General features: G+C 42.6%; 2 protein-coding genes across 2 annotated transcripts in view; one reads left to right on the top strand and one right to left on the bottom strand.

Annotated features, from left to right (window-relative positions):
- Positions 1-1,800: 1,800 nt before the first annotated feature.
- Positions 1,801-6,223, top strand: TREML1 (triggering receptor expressed on myeloid cells like 1; the record flags this gene model as incomplete). The annotated part of the gene is made up of 6 exons (XM_082847345.1): positions 1,801-1,843; positions 2,031-2,363; positions 4,427-4,529; positions 4,915-5,000; positions 5,497-5,549; positions 5,909-6,223. 6 exons carry the CDS (start codon positions 1,801-1,803, stop codon positions 6,221-6,223), a joined length of 933 nt encoding a protein of 310 aa, XP_082703471.1.
- Positions 6,224-13,206: 6,983 nt separating this feature from the next.
- Positions 13,207-24,703, bottom strand: part of LOC309967057 (adenylate cyclase type 10-like) — a 38,642-nt gene continuing 27,145 nt past the window's right edge. Inside the window, exons 21-32 of the mRNA XM_082847533.1 lie at positions 23,314-23,377; positions 21,880-22,099; positions 21,415-21,540; positions 18,909-19,081; positions 18,198-18,354; positions 16,606-16,810; positions 16,420-16,516; positions 15,849-15,967; positions 15,468-15,585; positions 14,658-14,856; positions 13,907-14,114; positions 13,207-13,387 (exon numbers count right to left, since the gene is read on the bottom strand). Of these exons, the coding sequence (XP_082703659.1) occupies positions 13,320-13,387; positions 13,907-14,114; positions 14,658-14,856; positions 15,468-15,585; positions 15,849-15,967; positions 16,420-16,516; positions 16,606-16,810; positions 18,198-18,354; positions 18,909-19,081; positions 21,415-21,540; positions 21,880-22,099; positions 23,314-23,377 (1,754 nt within the window). The 3' untranslated portion in view covers positions 13,207-13,319. The remainder of the gene's footprint in view (positions 13,388-13,906; positions 14,115-14,657; positions 14,857-15,467; positions 15,586-15,848; positions 15,968-16,419; positions 16,517-16,605; positions 16,811-18,197; positions 18,355-18,908; positions 19,082-21,414; positions 21,541-21,879; positions 22,100-23,313; positions 23,378-24,703) is intronic.

Raw genomic sequence — 24,703 nt, 5'->3', positions numbered from 1 at the left:
CACCCAGCACCTACCGTATCTGTTTTAGGCACTCAGTAAATATTGAAGAGAGGTCTCCTCCTCACACAATGCTCCCACATGGCTTGTTAGTGTGAAAATAATTTTCTTGTAAGGAAATCAAAGAAAGCTTGATACATGCTGGCAGGACAGATATACGTACTTCCATATCACTCACTGGGGAGACCCATCTGTCCAGTTAGCCGGAGACTTTGCCAGTGTTAGCACTGAAGGTCCTGTCTCCTGGAAAGACCCCCAGTGTCAGGTAAACAGGGACAGCTGGTCACCCATCACCCTGTCCATGAGGCTCAGCTTAACGCAGAAGCCGGCTTTCTCGGGATCCTGCTCCCAGTTTCCCATCCTCAGCTCCCTTGCTCCTGGAGAAAGGAGAGAGGAAGACAGAGGGGAGGAGGAGAGAAAAGAGGGCAGAGAGGGAGGGAGGGTGGCTTTTTCATGCCCCTTTCCAGGTGTGACCATCTAGGTCAGAGCAGTGTGTCCTCCCAGCCATCCCCACCTTGACTGCTCCTGTCTCTCTGAGCACTGGTGCTCCCCCGGTGTCAGCAGGTTTATTACTCACATTCCATGCAGGATCCCCAAACCCCAGTTCTGCACCAGGTGACGTGAATGAGGGCCAGATGGTCCCTGTGCAGGGAGTGGGTTTGTGTCATAGGACAGGAACCCCAAATTATGAGACTTGGAGCTTATATAGAACATCTGGCATGTTGGCCCTTCTTCCTCTCTGGAGAGAGAGAGACAGAGAGAGAGACAGAGAGGTCTTCACTCTGGAACATGAACTAATCTTCTCCAGGGAGGGAGGGGAAGGATGGAAGCAAATCTCTCTGGAGCTGACACACTGTCTCTAACTCCCAAGGCATGTTTGCTCTTCAATCGCCCTGGAACAAAGCTTGGTGAGTGCCCTTTCCTGGGAAGGCCCGAAAATGTTCATAGAGAACTGTCTCCTAACAAAGAGGATAATGCATTCATGAAACAAAAATAATATGCTATAAATAAGAAATGCTTGGAGAATAACAAGTCTTGTAAATTAAAAGCACTAAGGGATAAAAATCTGAAGGACAAGGAGAGAAGGGATGGAAGAAAAAGATGAGGATACCTTCTAGGAATCAGAACAAAAAGATGGAAACTGAGAGAGAAAAGCTATGAAGATGAGATGAATACATGAGGTTCAATATCCAACTAATTATCAAAGCAATAACGCAAATCCTAGAACTGGAGCACGTGGTCCACACTCAAAGTGTCTAGGGAGCGCGCACCTGAGGGAATGAAGACAGGCCAGCCCAGGGCGCACGGTCAAGGTGGGGCTTCCTGGACGATCTCCTGAGAACTTGGGTGGGGCACTCACACAGAATTTAAAATCAAGATGGCCTCGGGCCATGAGAAGGACACTATACTTCCCTCCTTCACAGCTCTGCCTCATCGGATTCTACATTTGGAATACCCTGAGGACCATCTTCCCCTTTCTCTAATGCTCTCTGGTTGTCACAATCCTCCTCCCCCTCTTCATTCCTTAGGGGTGGGCAGGCTCCCAGCCTTCTGTTTTTCCTTGGGTCTTCTCACCCTACCTTGCCCATTCTTACCCTCAGGGATTGTTCCTGAGCACTGAACCAACCAGGGCTTGGAAGAGCTCCTTCTCCCCACCCATGGAGGGGCCCACCAGTGCCTGCTTCCCAGCCCATGGTCACTGAGAACCCCACGTGACCGTCTGAGGCAAAAGTTTCCTGCCCCCAGGGGAATGCTGTGTCAGTGCCCAGGCAAGCCCCAGAGCTGACATCTCCCTGCCCAGCCATGGGCCCCAACCTGCTCCTGCTGCTGTTCCTGGGACTAGCAGGTAAGCTTCAGAAGGAGCTGCACTCTGGGTCCCCACATACCCCGCTCCACGCCCAGGAATAACGGGCATTACCATGGCAACAATAACATGTAGGCCCACAAGGTGGACCTCTAGATCCCTGTGCCCCTATGCAGTGGGTGGGCCAGGAGGTGCCCTGTCCAACATCCCTGCAACTTTCCTTCCCTAGGCCGGGGCTTGGCTGGCAGCCTCCCTGAGGTGCTGCAGGCGCCTGTGGGGAGCTCCATCCTGGTGCAGTGCCACTACCGACTCCAGGATGTCAAGGCTCGAAAGGTGTGGTGCCGGTTCCTGCCAGAGGGATGCCAGCCCTTGGTGTCGTCAGCTGTGGATCGCAGGGCCCCAGCCAGCAGCCGCATATTTCTCACTGACCTGGGGGGTGGCCTGCTCCAGGTGGAGATGGTTACCCTACAGGAGGATGATTCCGGAGAGTACGGCTGCGTGGTAGAGGGAATCTCAGGGCCCCAGACTGTGCACAGAATCAGTCTGGATGTGCTCCCTGCAGGTGAGTTATCCCAGCCTGGCCACCACTGCTCTAACCTGCCTTCCTGCCCCACCAGCTGCTCTTGGGTCCTTGGTGGGTAGGGGCCCTTGTGGGGGAGGAATTGGGAGCAGATATCCTTTTGACAGCTCTGCAGGGAACGGAAACCAAACTGGGTGAGAAGTCTGAGATAAACCAGCCACACAGCAGTCCCCTTTCCCCTCCCGCACAAGTGGGTCTCCCCAGAGGAAGGCAAATTCTCTTTCCCCACTCAGGGCCTTGGCCTCCTTGTCCAGCATTTTCAACATACTTGATGCTATTATTTTGCTTAGAAATGTTTTAAACAAAGTTTTAATTCAGACATATCAACTGGAATTAAGTTTTTTACATCTTCCAGGTTTTTACTGCTGTAATAACAAGTCTGATGGCTTAAAAACTATTGAATTTATATCTTATTTAATTTTATAGGTCTTCACTGAGCATCTAGTATGTGCCTCACCTACAGGCAGGGTACATTCAATGCCTGAATTCCTTCAACTCATTCAGTTTTACAAACAGAAAATAGTGTCAGCAACAGTTAATATTATAGGGTTGAGAACAGTTAATATTCTCAACCCTATTTTCAATATAGAAACTATGTTCACAGGTTTCATTTTCACAGGCTATAACTTTCTCATGTCTAAGTATTTATTGAAAGTACATTTCAAAGTAGTAAATATTTTCCATAAACATAGGATATTGTAAAAAAAGAAGTGCTCTGTCGGGAACGCGGTCAGCTACCTGAGGAAGCAGAAACTGTCCTACCTTGCACTTGTGGATGCTGACATTGTTTTCATTTTCAGGTCTTCCTTTTTCAAGTAATTTGTGCCAAATGCCCAAAATAATGAAATTAAGAAAGGCATTTTTCCTTCTCTCAGTTTTTTCTCCATCTTTTAATTACGAGGATGGACTAAGCTCTCATTAGAATCCCTCTTGAGTCCACAATTATTATTTATATTATAAATATACTTCTGTTAACCCTAGTCATCCTTTGTTCTCCTTCTTCCTTGACACTAAGGTTTAGTAACTCAAGATTACAACTCCCTAAATGGCAAGCTGTGACAAGACAATGCACTGGGAATAGGTGGCAGGGAGACAGGTGCCTGCAGTGGGGCAGGTGCTGAGAACCCCAACAGCTGTAGAGATTGGATGTTCAGGCAGGCAGGTAGAGCACAGTATCCAGGGAGGATGTGGGTGATTTAAAAAACTCCAGGAGATCAGGACATATGCAGCAAGATTGGGGCCATAGTGTCTCCAGTTCCTGGATTGGAATGGGTTGGGTAGTGGGAATGGTGAATCTCTGAGAACATGGCAAGACTCTCCTCTCAGAGGGTCTAGAAGGACTTGCCCGGGTTCCCAAGGCAGATCCTCAGGCCCAGAGAAACCAACCCTGAGTCCCACAGACAGAAGTTAAGCATGTTGTTGGGATGACAGAAACCCTGTCACAAAACTAAGTCTCAGGGTCCAAGCAAGGCTCTCAGCAAGGATCAGTTGGCATTGTGTCACATCAGGACTGACCCTAAGTTCCTTAGCTCCTGAGCGCAGAGCTTGGGGTGGGGCTCAGCCAGCCTGCAGGGGCGGTCACAGGGTTGCAGGTATGTGGAGAGGTCTAGCAGGCTGGGCTGAGGCCCCTTTGGAGAACAAGTGATGAGAGCCAGGAGCAAGGTCTCCAATGAGATGAGTGAGGTTGGGTAGGGAGGTGGGCACAGATTACCCAGTAGGGTTTCTGCATAGTCTGAGCAGCCTGGGTACAGGGGGAGCAGGTGGAGAAGAAATGCAGGGGGGGAGGGTTGGGAGCTGGTGGTAAAGGGGAAAGTGAGCATATTCACAACCAGATAAAGACATAAAGAGGCCATTCCCTGACCTCCAGAATGAGAGGCCCCTAAGGAATATCCCAAGCACCGCTTCTTTGTGTTCCTTACTTGGGACTTCTCCTTCCTCAGCTCTACTCCCCCAGTCCCTCAGATCTCAATAGGCCCTTGAACCCTGCCCACAATGGGTATGTTCTCATCAAGTATTTCCTTCTGACTCAGCTCCTGGCCTGAAAGAGGAGGACGAGGAGACCCATCAGGTCGGGAGTCTGGCTGACATCTCCTCTTCAGATCCTGTAGGCAGTGCCAGCCCTTTGGATCCCAGCCGAGATAAGAAGAGGTACTGACAAGAACTGTTATTTGGGTAGCTGGGAAGGGGTGGTGGTGAAGATACGGCTTGTTTAGAGCCCCAGACTAAACTGAAAAGAAACTTTATGATTCTTTCCACTCCTGGGGAATTTCTGACCAGGCAGACAGACAGACAGACAGACATACTTCTCTCCCAGTTCAGCACTGACCCCTTCATCCCAGATCTCCAGCCAGGATACCCTGATAGTGTCTCTCTCTGCCCTGCCTGAGTCTGTCCTCCTCATTCCATTCCAAAAATCTTTCTCCAACCGTGGCTCACCAAGAACTGCACCTCTGTGCCACTTCTCTAGGATTCCTGGCAAGCAGCTCCGTGCCAGGTCCAGGGCTAAGCTCACCTACTCCTTTGTGTCTCTCAGCAGACCCTTGATTTGGGGTGCTGTGCTCCTGCTGGGCCTGCTGGTGCTGGCGGTGGTGCTGTTTGCTGTGATGGCCAAAAGGAAAGGTACGTAGCTGTCCACCTGCCTATCTCAGAATGGCCCCCTGGTCCTGTATCAGCCAGTCTTGAATTCAAGGCTGAGAATCTAGGTCTGCTCCCCCTACAGATGTGCTTCAGTAAGGGTCCCCAGACCCTAGAATTCCCATGGCTGAGGGGTAGAGGAGAGCAAAGAGATTCAGTGGGAGGCGGCCTGGGGAGAAACAGGAATTGGAGAGGGTGAGACAGTGGGATTGGGGACAGGTGACTGGAGGAGGTGGGGGATTTCGGGAGATGGATTGAGTGTTGAGGCAGGTTGAGGGGAGCTGTGGAAGCAGTAAGTGGGTGGGGGGAGAGTTAGGGCTGGCTGGGGGTGGGGGCTGGGGAGATGGAAGGGGAAAACTTTGCTGGTGGGAGTGGGGAAGGTGGAGGCTAGGACAGAGGTTTCCAAAGTTTCTGAAGGGCGTGAGGCGGGCACTGAGTCAGCACAAGAAGCAGACTGTGCTTCTGTCCTCTGTCCTGCCAGGGAACAGGCTTTCTGCCTGTGGACGATTTCAGAGCAGTGGAGTCTCAGGCTCGGTAAGAGATCTCCGCAGGACCCCAGCCAAATTCCCCAGACCCTCCCTCTGCCACAATCACTGAGAAGTCCCAGGATGATGAGGTAGAGAAAAGACTGTGACCCAGTAGAGGTCCAAACCCTCTTCCCAAACGCTGTAAACTTGGCAACAATGGTCTCCTACCTTCCCACCTTGCTATCCACCTTCCCAGATTTGTAGAGAAACTCGGGGCTTGAAAATCTTCAAAGTGAAGCCTTCTTGCCCACTGACATACTCAGGATTGAAGAGACAGATCCAGTCTGGTCCTAGGCTTCCCATCTAAGGGAACTGGGGCAGAGGGAGGCATTTTCTCTTTGCCTGATTTGCCTGCTTTTGTTACAGGCCCCCTCCTCAGTGGTCCACCACATCAGTGACTCTGGACTGGCTGCTGACTTGCCATCGGATGTACCATATGTTAGGCTCGACTCGCCACCTTCCTTTGACAATAACACCTACACCAACCTTCCTCTTGATTCCCTGTCAGGGAAACACCCACCCCCAGCCCCATCCTGTTTGCCCCCTCTGCCTGCTAAGGCTGAGATCTGCTCCAAGCCTGTGACATACGCCACAGTCACCTTCCCTGGAGGGGACAAGAGTGGAGGAGCCTCCTTCGAGCCAGCCCAGGATCCACCTAATAGTGAGATTCCACCTAGCTAAGCTGTTCACCATCCTGTAAACTCACAGAGATCATCCCCAGGGTTCTGTGCAGCCATCCACGCAGTCTGTGCCCTAGATCCTTAGGATATCAGAGCAACTAGGGTCTTTAGGATCTGATCTAATATCTTGACTTTTCTCACCTGGTAAGTGATACTTGGAACGATTGAGGTGTCTGGGGAAGCCCCCCCCATGCTAGTTCCTCTGCCATTCCACCACAGGGCTAAATAAACTCTACATGATAATATATGAGCTCTTGATGCTTGAGGGGGAAGGAAAGGGCCCAAGTTTGACTTCACATGGTCCAAGAACTGAAAACACTGGTCCAGAGTTTGTGTTGTATGATCTCCTGCCTGTTCTGCTAGCGGGGAAGTGGTTTCCCTCCCTGGTCAGAATACTGCACACAGTTTGAATTAAGGGGCATCAAGAAGACTTCTTCAAAAGTATTTCCTGCCTTTATCAGGATACCTGAAAGTATAGAGTCATTTGCTCGAGTCTAGAAATCTCTTCTGCTTTCTGCTCTATACCTTGTAAACAAGTGACATCTTATGATGTAACAACATATGGTGGGAGAAGGGGGATAATAATTAGTTAAAGGAGATTCAGAAAAGATGGGGTATGAGAGATGAAGTTGAAAAGAAACAGGAGTAAGATCAGAAACTGAAATAAATACCAAGCTTAATCCTTGGCAGGACAAAGGATTTTCAAGCACCAGGAAATGAAAGAACTTTGCAGACATCAGTTTTACCAGAGCTGGCTCTTTCTCAACTGGGTGATCATCTGGTAGTTCTGTTCCCTTTGGCCTGAACTCTGAGCCTGGGACGAGTCCAGTGGAAAAAGGGCATGGGGGTGAGGGGAGGAGGAATAAATGGTAAGGGTATGGCCATGGTTAAGTGTAAATGAAAGCTAGTCCAGCCTGGGGATAGGAGGCCCTTTAAGGTTTCTGCCATGATTTCTTCTCAACTGTTCAGTTTGAAAATATTTGCCCATACTGAGATGAGAGACTTAAATGGAGAAGATGAGGTGCTCAGGAACCCAGTCTTTTATAACCACGGAGAACTAAGCAAAAAGAGATTTTGGCCATCTGGACCATCTGGAAGGGCCCTAAGCTTGGTCTAGATATCTGAGGAGAAGGAACAGGCAGGGACTGTGTAAGTCTAGTGATGCTATTTTCAGGAAGCTCTGGCAGGATGTTTTGAGCTTCCTCTGATAGAGTCTCAGCCTGTGACAGAACCTAAATTTACTCTGTCCCTTAGGGAGGCAGGAGCTGCCCACCAATCAACTAAGCCCTCATTTCCCCTGGCTAAGATGACTGGGGACTTGCCTGGTGGGAAGGCAAGGTTGGGGGGGGGGGAGGGCAGGAGAATGTGGGGGAAGGGCAGACTAGGTCTAAAAAGCACCCCTCTGGGAGAAACTTAACCTGGTCTGAATGTAGTCTGAACTTTTTAGAACGTGAGAGAAGTAAAGGTATATTTAACAATACAAAAGAAAATACTAAGATAATCAATTGGCTGGAAGAGAAGAGGGAAGGAGAAATATATTAATTCCATCATTGCTTTGGTTGGTATTCATAGACTTCCAACCAGAGTCATAGGTATAAAAGTAACTGCTAAGATGAAAATACTAAACTAAATTTCATTATAAGAAGCACAAAAACAAAGCAAAGAAAATACAGGTGACACGGTGAGGTGACTGCTTCATATCAGAACCTTTGGAATTCAGTTAAAGAAGTTCTCAGAGGAAAATTCACACCCTTATCAAGAATTAAGCATCTAACTCAAATAGCTAGTTAATTTTAAAGGAGAAAAATGACATAACTAATACATAAATAAAAGAGCTTATTCTCTGAAGTAAAATGAAATAAAGTGTTAGCTAACTTTACTCAAGAAGATGGATGAAATAAATGACAAGGGGAAAATCATCACAGATATAAACACAAGGAAAAAAAATAACAAGAGTATTTTGCGCGGGTGGTGGTGGTAGAGTGGGAATGACTCTAAAGGGGCCTGAAAGAACTTTTGGGGGTGATTAAATGTTCTCTATCATGTTTGTGGTAGTGGTTACATGGGTTACATTTGTCAAAACTCATCATTTAAATAGGTGTACTTTACTGCATGTAAATTATATTTTGATAAAATTTATTTTAAAAAATACTTGAAAGGTCATTGGGGAATAGTTAAAATAATCTTAGAGGAAAAAAATTTTTGAAGTATTACACAAAACTCAGCAGCCATAAAAGAATTCATAGATACATTAAAACTGACACGTTAGGATAAATTAAGAAAAGACTGATACTTTTCCCTTTATGACAAAAACACCATAAACAAAAGTCAAAACACAAAATGAAGAAAAATTTTGCAGCTCATACAAAGGCAGATGGCTCATTTCCCTAACCCCTACAAATCAACTAGAAAACAAATACTTAATAGAATACAGCCACAGAATACATACCTATAGCCCACACAAAAAGAAATATAAACATAATAAAGATGTTTAACTTCATCTAAGGGAAATACAAGTTAAAAGTACATTGAGAGTGATTTTAAAAGAAAGTGGTTAGAGAACTCTGAAAATTCTCTCCTCCATAAAAGAAACAAGAAAACTGGCAAAAATAGAATCAACTTTTTCAGAACTCTGGAAATTAACCAATGGCTTGCATCAATCCAAGGAGTATTTACTCAAGAAAAATGGCTTTCCCCTGCCCCTATTTGATTTAGAAGACAACTTCATTAAGCAATAATTATATGCCTGTGTTGACGGGTACACCATTTATTAAGATGTAACTTTTATGACAATAACAATATGAAGAAGGTGGGAGGGAATGGGGCTATATAGAATCAGTTTTTATATATTATTGAAATTAAGTTGGTATTAATCTGAACTATATTGTTTTAAACTAAAATGCTAACTGTAATCCCTACAACAAGAAAATAACACAAATTATATAGTAAAAGAGATGACAAGGGAATTAAACTTAACTCATTTAATATAACAAAAGACAGTGAAGGAATAGAGGAGAAAAAAAGACATAAGACAAGTAGAAGACAAATAACAAGATGGAAGACATAAATCTTACCTTACCAGTAATTATACTGAATGTAAACAGATTAAACATTCCAATTAAAAGGCAGAGATTGGCAGAATGATTAAAAAAACACATGATCCAACTATATGCTGTCTCTAGGAGACAAACTTTGGATTGAAAAACACAAGTTGGCTGAAAGTAAAAGAATGGGAAAACATAAATCATGCAAACTAGCTATAAAACACTGGAGTAGCTATACTAATATCAGACAAAATAGACTTTAGGACAAAAATTGTTACTAGTGATAAAGAAAGGACATTCTATAATGATAAAAGACTCAACCCATTAAGAAGATATAATGATGATAAACATATGGGTACCTAACAACGGAGTTTCAAAATACAGCAAAAACTGATAGAACTGAAGGAGAAATAAACAAAGAGTAATGGTTGTAGACTTCAATATTCCACTTTCAAAAATGATAGGACAAGTAGGTGGAAGATTAGCAAGGAAAGAGTAGACACGAACAACACTATAAACCAACTAGACCTCACAGATACCTATAGAACACTCCACCCAACAACAGCAGAATACACATTCTTCTCAAGTATACATGTAACAGTCTCCAGGACAGACCATATATTTGACCATAATCAAGTCTAAATAAATTTAAAAGGATTGAAATCATACAAAGTATGTTTTCTGACCATAACAGTATGAAATTAGAAATCAATAACAGAAGTAAAATTTGGAAACTCACAAATATGTGGAAATTAAACAACTCACTCCTAAATAACAAACAGGAAAAAGGAATCTCAAGAGAAATTAGAAATACTTTGAAATGAATGAATATAATTACACAACATACCAAAACTTAGGTGATTCAGCAAAGTCAGTGCTTAGAGGGAAATTTATAGTAGTAAATACCTGTATTTAAAAAAAAAAAGAAGAAAGATCGATCTCAAATTAATAACCTAACTTTCCACCTGAAGAAACTGGAAACAGAAGAGCAAACTAAACTCAAAGCAAGTAGAAGGAAGGAAATAATAAAAATTAGAGCAGAAATAAATGAAATAGAGAAAAGAAAAACAATAGAAAAAAATCAGCAAAACCAAGAGCTGTTCTTTGACCAGATCAACAAAATTTACAAACCTTAGCTAGACTGGACAAGAAACAAAGAGAAGACGACTCAAATTACTAAATCAGGAATAATGAAAGTGGAAGGAGAACTACTGACCTTATGAAATAAAAAGGATTATAAGAAATATTATGAACAACTGTATACCAACAAATTAGATAACTCAGATGAAATGGACAAATTCCTAGAAAGACACAAACTACTGACACTGACTTAGGAAGAAATAGAAAATCTGAATAGACGAATATCAAGTAAAGAGGTTTAATTAGTAATCAAAAAACTTCCCAAAAGAGAAGCCCATGCCCAGATGGCTTCACTGGTGAGTTCTACCAAATGCTGAAAGAATTTTAAAACCAATCCTTCACAAACTCTTCCAAAAAACAGAAGAGGAAGGAATACTTCCCAACTCATTCTATGAGGCCAGTTTTACTTTGATACAAAAACCAGACAAAGAGATCACAAGAAAACTGCAGATCAACATTCCTTATGAATGTAGATGCAAAAATCTTCAACAAAACACTAGCAAATAGAACCTAGGAACAAACAGAAAGGATTATACACCATGACAAAGCGTGATTTATTCTAGGAATGCAAGGTTGGTTCTACATTTGAAAATCAATATGATACACCATATTAACAGAACCCCCCCCCCCCCGCAAACCACATGATCACTTCAACAGGTGACAGAAAAAGCATTTGACAAAACCCAACACTCTATCATGATAAAACACTCAACAAACTAGGAATAGTACGGGATTTCGTCAACCTGATAAAGAGCATCTATAAAAAATTCACAGCTAACATCATACTTAAAGGTAAAAAACTAAAAACTTTTCCCCTACAGTTGAGAACAAGAAAAGCATGTCCACTCTTGTCACTTTTATTCAACATTGTACTGTAGGGTCTAGCAAGTGCAATTAGGCAAGAAAAAGAAATAAAAGGCATCCAGATTGGAAAGGAAGAAGTAAAGTTATCTCTATTCGCAGATAACATGATCTTGTATATAGAAAATACTAAGGAGGGCACCCAAACCAAAAAAACTTAGAGCTAACAAATGAATTCAGCAAAGTTTCAGGATACAAAACCAATATGCAAAAATCAGTTTTATTTCTATACCCTAGCAATGAACAACCCAAAATGAAATTAAGAAAACAATTCCATTTATAATAGTACCAAGAATAATAAAATTATTTAGGTATAAACTTAACAAAAGAGGTGTAGGACTTGTGCATTAAAAACTACAAACATCACTGAAAGAAATTAAAAAAGACCTACATATATGGAAAAGATATGCCACTTTCATGGATCAGAAAACTTAATATTGCTAAGACAGCAATTCTCTGCAAATTGATTTATAGATTCAACATAATCTCTATCAAAATTACAGCTCTCCTTTTTGTGGAAACTGGAAACTGACAAGCTGATCTAAAAGTCATATGGAAATGCAAGGGACCCAGAATAGCCAAAACGATCTTGAAAATGAATAATAAAGTTGGAAGACTCACACCTCCTCATTTTAAAACTTACAAAGCTGCAATAATCAGGACTGTATGTATTGGCATAAGGATAGACATACAGGCCAACGGAATAAAACTGAGAGTTCAGAAATAAACCCATACATCTCATAAAACCACAAATCAACAAGAGTGTTCAGTCATTTAAATGGGGGAAAGAATAGTCTTTTCAATAAGTGGTGCTGAGAAAGTGTATATCCACATGCAAAAGAATGACTTTGGAAACTTACCATTCAATATATGCAAAAATTAACTCAAAATAATCAAAGACCTAAATAAAAGCTAAAACTATAAAACGCTTAGAAGAGAACAGAGAAAAAACATCTTTGTGGCCTAAGATTGGCAATGGTTTCTAAGATATGATACCAAAGCACAAGCAACCAAAAAACAAAAACAAAACAGATAAACTGGACTTCATCAAAACAAAACACTTTTGTGCTGCAAAACAGTACCATCATGAATGTGAAAAGACAATTTATAGAATGAGAGAAAATATTTGTAAATCAAATCTGATAAGGGTCTAGTATCCAGAATATATAAGAAACTCTTCAAGCTCAACAAAAATGCAAATATTCCAACAACAAATGGACAGAGGATTTGAATAGACATTTCTCCAAGAAGATATACAAGTGGCCAATAAGCTCATAAAAAAATGATCAACATCATTAGTCATTAAGGAAATGCTAATCAACACCACAATGAGATACCACTTCACAATCACTAGAATGGCTATAATCAAAAAAACAAATAATAACAATTGTTTGTGAAAAACTGGAATGCTTACACATTGCTGGTGGGAATGTAAATGGTACAGCAACTTTGGAGAACAATTTGACAGTTCCTTAAAGAGCTAAACAGAGAGTTTCTGTATGACCCATTGTCATACAGAAATGGGTATACCATTCCTAGGTATATACTGAAGAGAACTGAAAACATATGTTCATACAAAAACCTGTACACAAATGTTTATCATAGCATTATTCATAATAACCAAAAAGTGGAAACAACCCAAATATCCATTAGCTCATAAATGGATAAACTGTGGCATATACATAAAAAGGAATGTTATTCAGCCACAAAAAGGAATTCTACAACATGGAAGAACCTTGAAAAGATTATGTTAATGGATCTTACCTTATTATATAAGATGGAATCAGTTCATCTCAAAGCCTCCCTGGCCTCCGGTCTAGCTCTGATTCTAATTTCTGCCATAGTTGCATTAACGACTGTTAAGAGTTAAGAAAGATCTAAGTTTCATGCTTTAGAAACACAGGCTTTTATTTTGACAAAGATATAGATAAAGGCTAGCATATTTAATATGTATACTATACAGTATCTTAAAAAGGAGACTTGGGGGCATATCTTTGTATTACATGTAATGAAAGAATCATGGTCCCTTCAGATGATTTTTGTTTGTTTGTTTTAACATATACACTCTTGAATTTCTTCTTCATCTTTATTCTCCTTGACATCAGCCACTCTGACAAATCCTGAAAATAGGAACATAAAGAATAATACAAACACAAAGAATTTCCTCAGCAATTACAAATTTAACTCATGGCCTGGAGGAGGAGATTTGCTGGGCCCTAAAGCAAGAAACTATATTCTTTCCTCTCTTTTACTTGCCCATATCTTATCATTTACCTTCACAGACATTACATTGTGGTTTCTAAGGCCTTCTTTCTCCCTTAGTAACCATCCAGCTACTCCAAGGGAACAATCTATTTGTTTAAGCTGGGACCAGGGAGGAACTTCCTATGCCTCAGGGTTATAGATGCTGAAACAAAGGGCCAAGAGAGGCTCTTACACTGTTCAACAATATAAGGGGTCTCTGTCTAGGGTGGGTCCGGCACTGTGAGAGAAGGACAATTACCTCTGGAGCAAGGACTAATCCTAATTATCTGCATGTCCCTTCTTACTTGGAGGTACAGTCTTTGACTGCTTGTGAGTAAGAATTTGAGACTGTTCTTTATGTCTCTCAGACAAGGGTTCCAGGAAGGAATGCTTACTCTGCAAATTTCCTTCAAAGGAGTTATTTTCCTCCAGGAATTCTCCCTCTATCCAAATCCTGGTCAAGCAGGTGTCAAAAGGTCTGATGACGTTAGTCAAGGACATGGACTCTCTCTTTCCACATCTCATTACAGAGGCTTTAAGCTCAGAGACCCACTGGTGATAGACAGGGCAGGTCACACATCGAGAGAAGAACTCCTTAAAGTACTGAAAGGAAGCGAAGGTCCGTTAGCTCAGGGATTAGTACCTTCTTTCCTCCACTCCATCAGAACTTACAGCAGTCCCCACTCAGCATACTCACTCAGGGCTGGGGTAACAGAAAGGACTAAAGTAGGCCCAGATGGTAAAGTAGGCCCAGAAAGTCTGTTTTGAGATACAGAGGGACTGGAATGTTTCAGACTCAGAAGGCAGGGATGCAGGGAGATGTGTCAAACTCAGAAGGCAGGGATGCAGGGAGGACAGTATAGACTGAGCCAGAGTGGTCCACTGAGAAGGGCTAAGTGTTAACATTTTAATGGTACTGGGTAGTAGCTGTGCAAATCCAGAAAGTTAAGGAATCCAGTCCTGACCATGCAAGAATATCTGGGAGGATACATGAGGTAGGTGGAAAGACTTTCTAGGCAGAGTAAAAAAAGGGTTCAAGGGGGAAAAAGAGACAGAGGCAGCAAGGAGAAGAGTAAGGGAGAGATGCAGGTGGCAGAAAGAGTACCATAACTTAGGTGTTAGTTGAGGGGTAATGGAGACAGGTACCTTGAGGGTTTGGCGGGGAGTCTCTGAGGCAGTATGTGCGAAGACACCCTCTGGCATCTTCTGTAACATTAGCACATGGCACTCTAGGAATCGGACAAAGCCATGTGAACCAAACAGTGAGGCATTGGTTCTTTTCACCAACTGGTGAGCCTTGGAGAAGTGGTGCTCAAATAGCTTCCACTGTGAGTCCTGGGCAAACCTGAAAGGGAAGAATCACAGCTCTCAGCTCTCTCCCCTGCTTACCAACCATGGCTCTCTCACAGAACTGTCACTTTTTAAGGCTCTAAGATCTCCTGGACAGTCAGAATTGTGATTCTGGTAAGTGGCCAAGGCTACTAACTCATATGTAAGGAGACTTAAAAGGAAACCAATGATATTCAGTCTTGCCATGGGTTATCTTGCACTTAAATGTAACTCTAAACCGAACCCTTAATCTATAAGCCCAAACCTGTTAAGGGACAAGAAGAACCCTACAAATAAGATGGGGGGTAAATGGGAGGTGGTCTTTAGAAGTGGGTTGGATGAGAGAAGCCGCCACAATGAGAAGCCCACACACTGCAAAGAAGAGTAGCCCCGCTCGGTGCAACTAGAGAAAGCCCGCGTGCAGCAACGAAGACCCAACACAGCCAAAAACAAATTAAAAAAATAAATAAATGTATTAAAAAAAAAACAAAAACAAAGAAGTGGGTTGGAGATGTGGAACAGTCCTGCCTGGAAGGGCAAAAGGCAATAGTTTCAATGAGTTCATGGTGTCTTCAAATTTCTACCCTTTCCCACAGCCCTGAGTAACATGCTGGTACCCCACATTACCACATGGCCAGAGAGGAGTGGACCCCCAGCATGACATTGCTCTGAGAATTTAGAATGCAGCTGTGCTCGTAATGTTGAATGAAATGCAGACATTCCCCAAAGGGCCGACACAGCCATCCTGTGGAGAGAGAAAGTAACCAGGTTAGTATAAGTTGTCCACGTAGGAAGTGGTATAGAAGGTGTGTGGTACAGGGGAGGAGACAGCACCTGAAAGGCAGACATCCCTGAATCACAACGTGGTTCCTAGACCTTAAGGAACCAGAGGCCAGGAGCAGAGGCCATGCCTAAGGGACAGGCTCATGACTGCCTATGTTCCAAACCCAGGGCCCCACCTGAGGTCTGAATCCCTCAGGAGTACAGCAGAGTCCGGCACAAATTTACCTTTTCCATAGAGCAGCAGATCTAAGCAAGCAGAATAGAAGCAGGCCAGGCCAAGGACATCATGACCCTGGGAAATGAGCGCCCACTGACTCTCCAGCACATGGACACACAGATCAAATCTGCCGAGAGACAGAGCCACTGGGACCAGCTAGAGAATGGGGAGGACGGTATAGGAGAGGAGGGGATCTTACACCTTCAAAGCAGCCTAATAACCCCTAAATCTCCTCTCCATAACTCTATTTATATAGAGAGCATCTGTGCCTGGGATCAGACCTGTCTCTAAGGCAAAGGAAGTGGGAAAATGACTCTGAGACAATTTCCAGGGTCTTGATCAATTACCTACCTCCCTGCAGAAAAATGGGGGAAAAAAGGAATATTTGGTAGCTCAGACTCTGCATTTCTACTCCTGACCCCTCAAACTTAAGACAATGCTTCCTGGAGTGACTAGAGAAGGGACAGTCCTGGCTGTGGAGAGGGAACAGTTTCTCCCTCTCCACTCTAAGCTTCTCTGGAAGATCATACCCTCCCTTCTAAGGCAACAAATACAAAGGACAGAAAATGATCTTAATACTTTTTCTTCAGAAATGCAGATCTGAAGAGAACTGAGAGAACCAGATTCTCCAGAGCTGGTTTCTTGAGGTGTCTGCATATCTCACGAGCTTGAAAACCTAAGGAGGTTAAAGAGCATCATGTGAGGTCTAGAGGTGAACCTGGCCTCTCTAAAAGCCCTAGGCCCACCAGTGTCAGGCCCCATTACCCAGCCTGATGGAGAAGTCAAGATGGCCGAGGCAGAGCTTGGTGTAGGCCAAGGCCTGCATGAGCTGGGCTGTGGCCAACAATCCCTCCCTGGAGAACCAACACAGGCTGTTTTTCTGAATGGCCATCTGCTCACAATGCAGCCACTTCTCCTTGTCACCCATGTTCTGGGAGAACTGGGAGAGGGCCACGTAGGTAGAGACAACCTGCAGGGCAACAAACATGGGGTAAATATTCTGGCTGTACAGTCAGGCTGCATGCATCTCCATCTCGTCCTTTTCCTGCATAAGAGCCCCCTGTATGCTTTGCTGCTCACTCAGTCAGCACTCCTGGGGGCCCCACCACTCACCTCAACTCCAGCTATGAAAACACACTCCTTCTCACTCCTACACTTCTAATTTGGTCATTCTCACTGCCTGTTCTTGAAACAAACCACTTTCTCCATCTGCACCTCTTGTTTCTCCCCAATCCGAGACTTTCCCCTTCAAAACGCTGGCCAAACTGCACCTCTTCTATGTTTTCTCTAATTAAGTCCTCTGATTCTTGCCCCTTAGAACTCTTCAGAACTGCTGCCTAGATCTCTGTTATCAGTTGCGTGCACATTTGACATCATTGATGACACTCTTGAAACACCGTGTTCGTTAGGTTTCCAATAGAATAATCTTATTAAAATATAAGCAGACTCGGTTACTCCACTTCTAAGAAGCCACTAACAGCTTCCCACCTTCTTTAGGGTAAAAGCTAAAACCCCTACAGTGGCCTACAAGGCCGGCACCATCTCCCATCCCCCTCCCTAGACTCTCTGACTCATCTCCTGGCTCTTCCACCTCTCCTCCCTCCCCTCTAGTCACACTGTTCCTCAAACACAGAGGGCATGCGTTGTGCATTCGCTATGCCCTCTTCCTCTCCACTCTTCTCCCAGATAGCCATGTGGCTTACTTTCTCATCTCCTTCAGATAGTTGCCCACAAGCCAACTGCTCAGTAAGGCTTTCCCTACCATCTTATTAAAATTGCATCCCCCCCCCGCCCCGCCCCGCACCCAGTTCCCAGAACTCCATGTCCTCTGGTCTTCATGTAATTTTTCTTCATTGTATTTATTATCACCTAACATACGACATATTTCACTTATCTGTTTCCCTGGAACCAAGATCAGTGCCTAGCACAGAATAGGTGTTCGTCAAATATTTGTTGAACAGATGGATAAAAGAGAGATATCGACAGATGGACACTAAAATTAGGAAGCCTTTCTTCTTTTTTCCTAAGTCAGCAATTCTGATCCTTTTTTTAGACCACTGGCTTTGAGAATCTGATGAAAGCTATGATCCCTTCCCTACTTCCTATCACTCCCCAAATGCTCTTTTGAACATACACACACAAGTCAACATTCAGTTAAGAGAGTTCACAGATAGCTTCGTACCTGGAAGCCCATCTATAAACTGCAAATTGAGAACCCTGCTCAAACACAAGATCAGTGGTGTCCCGTTAAGTCTGGGTTACCGTGGAACCACACTTAACCAGGGACTTGGCAGGGTCTCTCCCCCTAGCATTTTAAGTTTCTGAGTGAGGACAGAGGTAAACCAAGGGTGGCTTACCTGGGCTTCACTGGCAGACTCCTTGGCTGAATTCTCCTGCATAAGAGTGGCCAGGCAGGCAAACCTGCGGCTGCTGGCCGTGGCCTCCAGGTTGTAGAGCTGCCAGAGCAGGGAGAGGCATTGCACCTGCTGCTGCAGGATTGCCAGCTTCTTCTTACTGGTGTGAAGCAAAGGGTGGTTAGCATGCCCTTATTCTTCACCAGTGTCCGCTATCCTTCCCCACAAGAAATCTGAGTCTACTCACCCAGACTTTCAGACTCAGAAAGGTTCCTGGGATCCCACTACTTCTAACCCAATATGCCTTTTAAATTCATCCCTCTCAACCAGAAAAAAAAGTTTTCAGAGATGTTTTTTAAAAAAGGTTTCATTCTTTGAATTGCTCTTTTGGTTGAATACATTTCCTATAAATTATTATAGCTCAATAACCAGGTAGCAACTTAGTATTATGTGTATATATATCAGAGAAATAATATTGATATTAAATTGCCATATATGTGTATGTGTACACACAATACACATATATGTATCTTTATTTGAAAGAGACAGGATAATACCATACTCCAAAAACGAAAGAAGTCCTCATTCAGCTACACTGAATTGGCTGTAAAAAGAGCAGTCTTTATAGTCAAATAGGCAAAACCCCAGGCTGGGTCCTAGTTTACTTCTCTGTGGCCCTAAATGGAAACAGGACAAGTTGGCTAGGCTTCTCACTTCTCACTAGGATTGTCTGGGGGCTGGCTCAGGGAACAGGAACGCCAGCATTTCTCTAGGAATGTTTGGAAAATGACACCAAACCAGGTCCAAGGGAAATTCCTTTTCAGCAGACGAAGGGCTTGCCTAGCCAATTTTTTGGCCAAGGTGATCTGTCCCATGTTGAAACAGACCTGGAGATGGTAAAATGAGAAACAGTAATGTAAATGTGGGAAGATTATTAAGGACAAGGTTCTGCATATAACACACTGGCTTTTATTTTGGAATGTGTACTTGGGGCCCTTGAGGTACTAGAGTGAGCTGAGTTGGAGCAGAGCCTGGCCACACTACCAGGCACCAGTAGGGCCACGAGCCAAGTAAAGGAGTGAGAAAACAGAATTACGGAGAAAGCACTCTCCTTTCTCATCTCCCACACATTTGCCAGTGAGTAGTAGAGGAAGGCTGTGATTTAGAAAGTGATGCTGCTAGACTCAGATGGGATTATCATTTGGGCAGAAACTGAGATGCTTCAGATGCCATGGAAAGCATCTGAGATATCACCAAATCCCGTATCCCTCTTCATAAACAAGTTGTACCACCATAGTGCATTTGAGGGTAGGATCTGAGGAACTACCTTGAGGTTATCATATACCTGCCTGTTCTATGGCTAAATCCTCCAAGAAAATGATAAAGTCTATGGTAATTTCTGAACAAGCTTAGGAAGACTGCACAATAATTCTTTCTTTTAAAGGGAAAGAAATAATTATTTAACTTTGCTCCAAAGACCTTTTGGTTGAAACACAAATAATGCAATACCTTGGACAACTCTAATATTCCCTTTGGTATTCAAAGGCATTTATACACATTAGGTTTACTCTCTTAATCAAGGTATCTTAAGGTTCACACTGAAACTAGTTTTTATTTATGTATTTTATTTGAAAGCTCGGCTCTCTAACAAAACATCCCCCATGGTTTTATGAAGTCATCATTTATAACTTGATAAATAATCATTCCAACATACTTTGTTCTGTTGGATTTAACAGTAATGAGGCCGGGAGAAGTTGCTGTTATGAGTTATTCATCCAGAATAAGTAAGTTTACCCCTACTTGTCCTTTGAAAATGGAATGTCTCATGGCATGCTTTCCCCAGAGTTCCTATTTGATATACAAATCTCATTCCCTGGGGAAATTTGTTATAAATGATATAGAATGATCTACAAGGTATATTTATTTATTTATTTTAAAACAAGATGTGGAATGGAGTATAGTGAGCTCCTATTTGTATATAACAAAGGAAGGGGAAAGATTATATACATTTATGTGTGCTGAGCCCCTCTGGTAGAATACATAAAGAGAGGACACAGTGGCTCAGTGGTAGGATTGCGGGGAGAGACTTTGAAACGTATGTTCTTTTCTTCCTTCTAGCTTTATTGAGATATATTTGACATATAACATTGTGTAACTTTAAGGTGTACAATGGGATGATTTTTTTAATTGAGGGATAACTGACATACAACATTGTGTTAGTTTTAGGTGTATAACATAATGATTCAATATATGTATATACTGGAAAATGATCACTACAGTAAGTTTGATTAACATCCATCACCACATATAGTTACAATTTTTTTCCTTGTGACGAGAACTTTTAAGGTCTACTCTCTTAGTAAATTTCAAATATACAATACAGTATTGTTAACTACCGTCCCATGCTGTGCATCACATCCTCAGGACTTATACCTTTTGACTACCTTCACCCATTTTGTTCACCCCCGCATCCCCCTGAATTAGTTTATATACACTCCAGTGAGCAAAGGACATGACAGGCAATTCACAGAAATAAATGACCAATAAACATTTAAAGAAGACTTATAATATCTGATGTTGGTAAGGATGTGAAGAAGTGAGAAAAACTCAAATTCATATAATACTGTAGTGGACAATTTGGCATTATATTTATTAATTGTAAAATCATTCATATTGTCTGCCTCAGCATTTCCACCTCTGAAAATTTCTCTTACAGAAACACTCTCACAAGGGAGTAAAGAGATATTTACAAAAATATTCACTGTAGAAATGTTTATGATAACCCCAACTTAGAGACAATCTAAATGTACATGAAGAAGGAAATGGCTAAGTAAATTTGATATATGGATATAACGTAGTACTTGGCACCTGTAACTATGATTGGATGTATGTCAATATGCAAATATGTTCAATCTGTATTTTTAAGAATAAAAACCAGATGCAGAAAAAAGACAATGTAGAATTATGATTCTATTTTAAAAATAATGGATAACAATAATGATATGACTATGTGTGTATAGCTGGTGGAATTCACACCAATTATTAACTATGCTGGGCGTGACATGGGATTAGCAAGCGCTCTTTCACCTCCTACATGTATTTCTGTTTTGAATTTGAATCACATTTATAATTGCACACAAAAAAAGAGATTTTTAAAGGAAATAACAGGATATTCCTCAAGGAGAAACAACCCAAACTTCAAGGTTACCCCTGCCCTCACCTCTGACCGAAGACAGCAGAAAGTGGCCTCCTCAAACTGACAGATCTTCACCTTGTGCTGTTTATAAAACGAGAATGCTGAGGGCTGGCCCAGAAGGCTGCTTGCCTTCCTCAGATAAAGGAAGGCCTCCAAACAAGACAAGGGATGGAGAAACTGGATTAGGATTTGGATGTTGCTAAGCGTGTGACTGGGGCGAGGGCTAGATCAAGGTTATGATGAATTTGAACTGGGGCAGGATTTAGTTAGAAATGGGGAGCTGGACTGTGTGTGCAGGAGTTGGGGCAGGGCTGGCAGCACATGGTGCTCCTTCACTCTCACTTCATATTTTCTCCTAGACCACTTACAGCTCCTCTCTCTCCCACTTTCCTCCACTTTTCATTGCAAGTTACTTGATGGTAAGAAATCCCTATAAAATTCCCCTAGTCATAGGGCTCAGCTCAGGGGCAGAGAGCAGAGCTTGCTCACCATGTAATTATATGACAGGTCCAAGGAGGCAGCGGCAGCCTCCAGCAGGTAATAAAACGCACAAGTGGTTTCTCCAATGACCAGGCAGTGCTGGGTGAGAGGTGACAGCACTAACTTCAGGACTTCCTTACAGTGGCAGGGCTTCGTGGTTAACATGTCTTTCTCAGGGCTGGTCTGAGCCAGTTTCCTGTTCACTTGATCCAGGAACTCTTCCTCTGTTCTTTGTGGAGAGAAGATGAAGAGCTGAGAGTGGCCACCCAGTAGCAACTCTTGCTGAGGCATTACCAGGTCTCAAAGCCACTTTGTCCAGGAAGCTTTCCTTTATAATTCATTAATTCTATGTCTATCTTTCTCCTCCATTGCTCCATAGGTTTTGAAAGTCAGGGACCTGGTCTATAATGGCAAAGCCCTATTAGGGAGTTTTAAAAACCTAAAGCCAAAGTACCTCACAAACTAAAGGAAACGACCACACCTGAAGAGTAAACTAACACTGTTACATGCAAACATAAAAATGATACAAAGCAGTAAGTAATAATACCTTTATCTATTAGCACATTTGAACTCCATCATGGCATATTTGAATATTATTTTATACAATACCACCACCTTATCCTACAATAACCCTGCCATTCAGGTAGGCAAAAATTACCTCCCTCTTACAGATGAGGAAACTGAAGCTCAGAGAGGTTAAGTGACTTATGTATGACCTCACAGCTACTGAGGAGAACAAAAACTAGAGTTCACCTTACTGACTACTAGTCCAATGCACTTTCTACAGGCACCACGAGTTCAAAAGAGGTCTGATCTCTCTGAGATAGAATGATTGAAAAAAGTGGGAACTGAGGAGGGCTTTGAAGGATGGTGACCATTCTGTTAACTGGAAGGATGTGGATGCCACTGAGTATGTTTAAAAGGGAGAACTGTGTGAGCAGAGACACAATAAGTATGGGGGTGATTCATGTAGAATATAGATTTTTGTTTGAAAAATGAAGGAAATCAGGTTGGATAAGTATAATAGGAAACGAGAGTGGCTGATGAATTCAAGGTATGAACATGTAAAATTGTTAAGACAGGCATTAGAAAGCCAGGAGGTACATAGTTATGAAATGTAAAATCATTTTAATATCATCTGGGCTCAAAAGTAATTGAGAAGGCAAATTTCTAGCTGAAAACAATCTGCTACATGTACAATACATTTGAGAGCTATTAAATAAAGTTTTTCTTAATCACTAAAAAATAATTTCCCTACAAACAATCAAAAATTGCCTTTCTGATTCTCTGTTAACTTGAATTTTGGGCTGAGTACAAGAGTCACTGCTCCTGGGTGGTCAGATGCCTTCCTTGTCTGCAGGTAAGGTGAGTGCCCTAGTTTAATGGTTATCTGTGTCTCACTTCCTGGCCTCCTCCATGCCCACTCTCAGCATCTCCACCTACCTGCAGTGTTCCCTTGTGAAGGCCTCCTGACTTCTGGGTGATTTTGTCTGGAACTGAAAACTGTCTGTAGGGAGAAAGAGATGATTATCTTTAATTGCCCATATTTGTATTAACTGAGAATATTTAAAATTCCTGACTACTTTTCCACTGCAGCTTAGTTCATGACCTAATTGCCTCCCCCATTATAAAAATGATAAGTTTAGGTTTAAAATTAGCCTTACACACAAGATTAGGGTGCTAATTTTTTCCTTAAATGCAACTATTTGTGATTCAAATAGTAACTCCTTTCATTCTCAAACTTCCCAAACCAATTCCTAATTCTGTTTGCAAAAGAAATGAATAAAGAATGTGTCCATCTGGTTTGATGACTAATTCTAATAGTAAAAATCCAAGAATATATCTAGATCAGATTTACGACTAGATGGGAGCGAACCACAGATCCTAAGACCTAGTGAAGAAAATCATGAGGGCACAAGATGTCACATCCCACCAGAGTCACAACGACCAGCAGAGATTTTCAGCTTTACCTAGCTGGCCTTAAATAACCTTTATCCTCTAGATTTGCCTTTTTCTCTGCAGCTGTCTTCTGACCAAAAAGAAAAGACTGGGAAGGATGTGGGGATGTTACCTATTTGGGCTCAGGAGCACAGGTGGTGGGATTGAAAAGAAGTCTAAGAGAATAATTATAGGGAGGACTTGTGTTTGTTAAGTAAACACAAGTTTATTATTGATTATTTAATTACGTCACCTGAGGTAAGGTAAAGCAAGGCTAAGGTAACTAAGGAAACTGGAATTTGGCAGCACTACTGCAATGCACAATTCTCAGGGCATCATCATAGCATAGCCCGTGTGAATAACACCCTCTGTTCTACATGGTCATGCACAACGGCCCTGGGTCTGAGAAGCCTACTCAGGGTTCGGATGTGCTGGAAAGGTCTTGGGCCTCTCTCACAGCTAGACTGACCAGGCTGTCGAATCTACAGCTGACAGTGACCTCTCAAAAACAAAAGGCCATATAGGAAATATGAATGACAGTGTGATTTCTTCATAATACCAACCAGGACATTCACTACTACTTTCCTCTTTCCCCTCAGAAAGTACAAAAGTGCAAATGACTGTAGAGCTCATCAGCCAGTGACCAATTTCTCCAAGTCACTGGTCCACCTTCATAGAGTCATAAGAATGTTCTGGCCAGAAGAGGTAGGATCATAGATCAACATCTTCATTTTAGTCTTTTACCACCACCAATTCACCATCTCTCCCATATCCCTCTCCCCTGCTAACACCAACACCAACTTCTCTTTTATCAAAGTAGAAAAAGAGAAGATTTGCCTGGGTCTTGACAGCTGTCTTCAAATATGAAAGAAGGCACAACTCTGAAAAATGAGTG

This window comes from Leucopleurus acutus (assembly GCF_964270905.1).
Source record: "Leucopleurus acutus genome assembly, chromosome: 10".
NCBI classification, from domain to species: Eukaryota; Metazoa; Chordata; class Mammalia; order Artiodactyla; family Delphinidae; genus Leucopleurus; species Leucopleurus acutus.
Note: the sequence above shows the minus strand (reverse complement) of the source record. Positions and strands in the feature narration are given on the sequence as shown.